Source organism: Argopecten irradians, chromosome 11, assembly GCF_041381155.1.
Source record: "Argopecten irradians isolate NY chromosome 11, Ai_NY, whole genome shotgun sequence".
Lineage (NCBI taxonomy): Eukaryota > Metazoa > Mollusca > Bivalvia > Pectinida > Pectinidae > Argopecten > Argopecten irradians.
This window is the reverse complement of record NC_091144.1, coordinates 36,136,904-36,143,761: the sequence shown is the minus strand read 5'-3', so window position 1 is coordinate 36,143,761 and position 6,858 is coordinate 36,136,904. Positions and strand designations below refer to the sequence as shown.

Below are 6,858 nucleotides of genomic sequence, written 5' to 3'. Positions count from 1 at the left end.
TCAATGAATAGTCTGATTATTATGAGATAGTTCAGGGTTGGATATAAAGTCAGTGATAGTTATCCCTGTAGTATCGAGGATGTGTACATAATAAATGGGTCCGAATTCCATTTTTTCAAATTTTCAATAAAACAATTTCCAGAAATCACAAAGGAGTACAGTACATGTACATTACCACTGCCTTCCCTTGCCAAGTGGTTTCCGATAAACGTCTGCTCCTCAGCCGTCTCGATAGACACCAGGTCTGTATTCATCAGGCGACAATAGAACTAAAGGAAAAGTTAACATTTTTTTTTGTTTTTGTTTTGTTTTTGTATATTACAGAGTTATCTACCCTTGAGGGTAGGTATTATTTCCGTCAATCTTCGGAAGTAGGTATTATTTCCGTCAATCTTCGGAAATATATTAACGAAGATTACTGGAAATTTCCCCAAGCTGATCCAATTGGACATTAATTATGACACTATAGTTTCTGCTTATCACGTTCTTTAAAGAAACGGTAATTTTTGTGGTACAGTTGTTCACCTTTCTGAAATTAACCACAAGGCACAAACTAACGTTTACTTATGGCGATGTGACATGCCAATTAATGAATTCCATACAATATATACCATCCTCGATGTTTCAGAGGTTACCATAACTGACGTCATATTCACCCCTGGACGATCTCATAGTAAAACTGGAGGCAGTTCAGGAGGAAAACTCTGACCAATCACAGGTCTGGACTTCCTTTGAAGATTACAGAGAGAGTGACGCCCAACTTCAAAGCAACCCATGTACAGTCAACTACAGTGTATCGTTACTCAATTCTTTTGATGTACATCAAATGACCAAATTACCTGTCTTTTGTTGCCTCCAGTTTTACTATAAGACACAATGTAGTCCAGGGATAGATATAACGTCAGTGATAGTAACCCCTAGAGTATCGAGGATGGATATCTACAGGTGTACATTATGTATCTCATTTGACGTTATACTTATTAGACAATGTGTTGCATTGTTTAATTTCACGTCTAGTTTAAATGTCACAGTATTGTTTATTGTCTTATTGTAGCAGACATTTGGTCTATAACACAAAGACCAACGAAGTTTGTTAATATGGATGACCTTGACCTTCATTCAAGGTCGCGAGTATTTGCGTGACTTACCTCAGCTTCGCTCCAAGTTGTCCTCATGTTAAAAAACAAATAGCAGGATTGACCATGCACAATGGAACCATCCGGACACCCACACAAACATTGACCTGCCCAATCGAAATCAAGTAAATATGAATACGTCACTTTCTGTTTATTCATTGAAGGTTCCCAAACGGGAAATTCAGATATCATTTTAACAAAAATTTGACTAGGGGAGACAACTCAAATCGATATTTTTGTAAGAGTGATTTTTAAAAGATATCAGTTACTCCCCATATGATGTACGGGATTTATGTACCAAATATAAATAAAGGAAAAGTAACTCTAGGTCATAAAATGCCATTACAGTATATATGATGAAGTTGCCATTACAGTATATATGATGAAGTTGCTACACTTAAAAACAAAATTATTCCGAGTGGTTAATTTCTGATAAAGATGTTTAGTACGGTTTATAAAGAACGTTGGTGTGTATAGAAACACAGGGACTTGACACGAATTTCCAACATGTATCAGAATATATATATATATTGCCAAGTCCATGTGAGTGGAAATGCCTTCGGGTCTTGATCAACCTTATGTGTTATCAGGTGCCTGGTACGAATTCCAACCAGCAGTATCTATAAATTGTATATACATGTACATATATAATATAAACAATGTTGGTTAGAAAGTCGCGACTGGTCCCTGTTGGCTGTGAGTAACTACGGTGGATAAAGGTCGGTATTAAACCTCAGCAATTTTTGCTATGATGTATCCCAGGCTCGATATAACGACAGTGGAAGTAACCCCTGGGATACCGAGGTTAACCTTCAACGGATAACAATAAGTTGAATAAAATGAATTACAAAATGTGGCTCACCAAGGAAAATAGTCCACAGAAACAGAGGCGCTAGTAATCGTAATTCCGCCATATATGTAGTACATATGTATAATCCTTATCTATAAACAAGTTGTCGATGTCTTGCAGGCCGATAGTATCCGTAGAGGTTAAAGGTCAAATCTTATTGCATACAAGGCAAGCAATATAACCATGCTGTTGTGCTCACTTGTATCTGATGTAAGGATACATGTAAGTGTATGTTCCGTTTATAAAATTCAAATTCAACGTGCGCTTCACTTTTGCCGTTGTCCAGTTAATATTCATACTCTCATAATTGCCGGCTGAATGCAGTTCAATGCTTAAAGATGATCCACCGCCGACACATCCTCGATACTCCAGGGGTTACTATCACTGACGTTATATCCACCCCTAAGCTTATACAATGTAGTAAAATTGGAGGCAACAAAAGAAACAGGTAATTTGATCCTCCATTGACGTCATATCCACCACATCTTCGGAAACCACAGTTTCGCCCCGAAAAGAGGAAAATTAACAAACCTAAGTCAAACACAAAAAGTCGAAAGTCATGCACGCTAACCAATGACTACAATTGTATCTTTTCGCCTTCAAAAATCTCGCATTTCCGGGCGAAAAGACGAAAAGACGAAATGGCACAAATCAGCCACCGTGCTGTCAATCTAATTGAATTAGACACGTAATTTCAATCCACTACGATGCTCTATGGTTACGCTCCAATACAACATATAAAAACTCCCCGTTCGGGGTCACCTCAGCATGACCCCTATGGTTAGCCAATCAACGTGTTGCATACGAAATCTTCGATATGGCTGATTCATTCGGAAGTATAAACGGCAAAGAGTACATTATGAGATGTTCCGATTCTATGCCAGGGGTCATGCTGAGGTGACCCCGAACGGGGTGTTGTTAGATTGCTAGATTGCCGTACAGCAGGCCTTTAACCTCATGAACTGTCTCCAGTTTTACTATGATATAGTCCAGGATTAGATATAATGACAGTGAAAGTAACCCCTAGAGTATCGAGGATGTATACTCGGTGACAACTACACGTAGTTATTATGAAAATAGTCCTTTAGTTTTAAAACGGATGCTCTTGTATCACATCCGAGGTCGATGTGCGATGGTGACATTCGAGGAGTTCCGATTGTCACAGTAGATTGGATTGCCAGCAATTCTAGTTAAAATTAGACTTGTAATTCCGCTCCACTACGATACTCCAATACAAGGAGCGAAACGTATAATATCGTGGTGGAGCGAAATAACAAGTCTTATTTTAATTAGATTGTTGATCTCCTTAACTTATGAAAATAATATAAACATCTACATGTAATTTCGAATGCAAAGAAAACCAACACGAACTTTAAACATGCTTGCTTACTAGTATGATAATTTATTCTTTGTCCGACAGATACTCTATGAACATAATCTAAAATGAAATGTGTTGGGTATTGGCGATACATCCAGTTAAGATTGTACGTGTACAGTGGAAGTGCCAGGCAATGACGGTGCACTCCATGTGGTTTTTAGAATGACATTGGAGTTGCCAGTCCCCCTCAAGGCGGTATTTAGGATGACATTGGCAGTGCCGGTCCACTCCAGAAGGTATTTAGGATGATATTTGAGTTACCGGGCAGTGACGGTCCACTCCAGACGGTATCTAGGATGACATTTGAGTTACCTGTCAGTGACGATCCATCATGGTGGTATTTAGGACAACATTGGAGTTGCCGGGCATTGACGGTCCACGCCAGGCGGTATTTAGGATGATATTGGCAATGCCGGGTAGTGACGTTCCACCCCCAGGCGATGTTTAGTATTGAAACCGGAACCGGAAATGAATAAAGGTTCAGTGTACAAAACATTTCTAAAATTCAACCAATTAAAGCGCATGCTTTAATTCAATATACCAGACGATGTTTATTCTACACAACATTTGCAATTGTTTTGCAGTGTTCAATTTTGGACTGGTCTGATTTCTGTGATCATTAAAGTCTGTAAAAATCACGAGCATGTATACGTAACTACTTACAATTTACAAGTTACAATTCCCTCCCCCTAAATTTATAAAATTTAAATTATAAATATATGGAGATTAGTCGAAAACTGTATAATATCTGGGACAGAGAACTGAATCGAGGCCGGTCATATATGTTCCCACTCTCAAATAATGTACAGTTTGAGATAGCTCTAACTTAAATCATAGCAATTCGTTGTGTTAAGTCCATTTATTTTTAGCCATATTGTCAGCCTTTTTCTATGAGCTCTAGTTACTCTACCAATGTACATTTAAGAATGACAAATTGAATGAATATAGACAATAGCAACATAGAATTACCCTGCCTATGTTAGTTACATGAATATGTGATGAATAGCATCCATGTATACGAATCAATGCATGAAGCATGCTTTGGGTTCATCATTCACCTTCACCATGTCCATCGACATAAATACTTTCTCAATAAGATGGTTTTAGTAGCGTGTATTACTAAAAGGATTGAAAAACATACATTTGTGTGTACATGTACCTCATTTGATTTTACACTAAAAAAGTGACAATTTGCTGATGTATTAAAGAAATGACATATGAAACTAAATCAATCCAAGCATTTGGTTGAAATTTAAGGGTCCTACTAAAGTGACCGTATATTCTCAGGCCAGTTTAATATAGTCAGTGCCACCCCAAGAACAATCATTGTTACAGGAGAATTTAAAAATGTCGGCCCCTCTAGGGACCGTCAGCTGTTACATGTCTATTTCATGGGCAATTTTAAAACTCTGACACACAATTTTTTTATCTATCAACACAGGAACACGTATGTCATTTTTTCCCAATAAATTTTTGAAACTTTTATTAATTTTATCTGGTTTCAATAGTAAAGGCTTTATTTTATCGTTCATGATATATGTAAAACAAATTCTCGGACATATTAGGAGTGAGATATTTGTGAAACAAACATGCATATTGACAAAATTTTTTCCTAAACATGTGGAGGCATATAACTGTAACTAATTCTCAGATCCCTGTGAATAGGCGGCCAACGATCGGTATGGGATGCATATGACTATCAATGGGGTTTTATATGTACATGTATATTCGATAAACGCCGTCCGTTTTTTTTTTTTTTTTTAAGGAAAGATCTGTCACAAATACACGGTACATGTGGCTTATTATTGACAATCTTTTGATGTTCTTGATTATTGAAGCAGAAATATTCAGTTAGGAAATAAAAATACTGTTACATCAATGCTTATACCATGGGAGGGAATATGTAGTGTTTGTTCCGTCACTGCAAACGTCTGTCGCTTCCGGTCTAATTATTAGTTTGATTTGGTTAATAAAATTAACGTCTAATTAACAGCCAGTGACATTTAAGGAGGTCTCCTATGCGTAAAATGTATTGCTTTGTGTGAATGTCCTTTCGACTTGGACTACTGCGGTATATTCGTGTTGTGTACATGTCTTGTAATTGCGGAACTCTTGACCTTTTTATAATGTTTTTTTTTTACTGAAACATGCCGCCGAAGATACCAAGCAGCACATCGCCCCCCCCCCCCCCCTCCCGAAGAACGTAAGTTAGGATGACAGAAAAAATAAGGTCCAAAATTCAGTCGCCTTTAACGATCATGCATTAGAGGCAGCAGGTACAAATCTTACGCCGTACCAGCAGGGCACATCTATGTCTTGCAATTCAAATTAATTTTATTTTACAGAAATTACGTTTCGAGTCAACATTGGGACATGTACGGACCATGATAGGATATCCATTACGCCTTTTATCAACAGAAGCAATTGTAAGACGGATGCAAGTCTATAGCTATATATATGAAATTATATTTGTTAACGTTAATCTTTTACATAAACACAAAAAACTTGAGTACATTGTGTAATTGAACTGCAAACAAATATACTGTTGAAGAATTGTTTGTTCAGATAAGCAATCAAACGAAAACAAATAGTACCACAAGGAGAAGTTGTCCTTGTCTCAGTTTTACGAATATTCCGTAACTTGAAGGAAATTCTGAACTTGAAGTTCTCTTACGACTATAGGAAAGCATGTACAGAAGTTAAAGGGACATGAACCTAAATAAACCATGTAAATTTGAGTAAAATACATATTTAAGACGTGTCAGATATCTTACTAAGTAATATATATCAATTATTGTGCAAATGTGTCAAACAAAATAATTATAATGGAAATTCCATCTTTCTGTATTTTGAACCGGCCCGGTCGAATTTTGTAACGATAGTATATAGTAGTGTTGAACTTTAGTGACCTCCCACAATGCACTGCACAAATGTAAACAAAATGTTCGGTCAAAAACGTGGATGAAGCGAACACAAACGAATTCTGATTGAAAACAGTGTACGTCAAGAGTCAGTTACGTGCGCGATTTGGAAAGTAAGTAAATATAAATGGATCACTGAAATGCAAGAGACGGGAGCAACTCCCCACTTTATACTTGCGTGATGTACATATGTGCAATAAGTCAGGAACCTCGCTTCGCGGTGCCCTGACGAATGAAAAGTCTCGTTTGACTTAAAATTCTTACGCTAAATACAATTTTTTATAACAAATATGGCTTAAACTTCATTTGCCAACCATCGTAAATTAGAAAATAATCTTAAAATGTGGAAAACAAATATTCCTTGTCATGTCAGCAAGTTTGGTGTTCATTACAACCTCGCTTTCGTTTTGTGTTCTAAAAATAGAATATGACGGTCTATTTTTATCATTTTTGAGGTAGGTATTCCCCACGTTTTCTTGACTTTTTGAAAATAACCAATCATTGTAATAAAATATTCAATAAAGATCTGAAAACCATATCTAAGCATACATAACTTATTTAAGGTTCATGTCC

At 36.8% G+C, this 6,858-nt stretch overlaps 1 protein-coding gene across 1 annotated transcript in view; it reads right to left on the bottom strand.

The window, feature by feature from the left end:
- Positions 1-2,113, bottom strand: part of LOC138334206 (perlucin-like) — an 8,330-nt gene extending 6,217 nt beyond the window's left edge. Inside the window, exons 1-3 of the mRNA XM_069282813.1 lie at positions 1,999-2,113; positions 1,149-1,243; positions 176-269 (exon numbers count right to left, since the gene is read on the bottom strand). Coding sequence (XP_069138914.1) covers positions 176-269; positions 1,149-1,243; positions 1,999-2,050 — 241 coding nt within the window. The 5' untranslated portion in view covers positions 2,051-2,113. The remainder of the gene's footprint in view (positions 1-175; positions 270-1,148; positions 1,244-1,998) is intronic.
- Between the last annotated feature and the right edge of the window lie 4,745 nt (positions 2,114-6,858).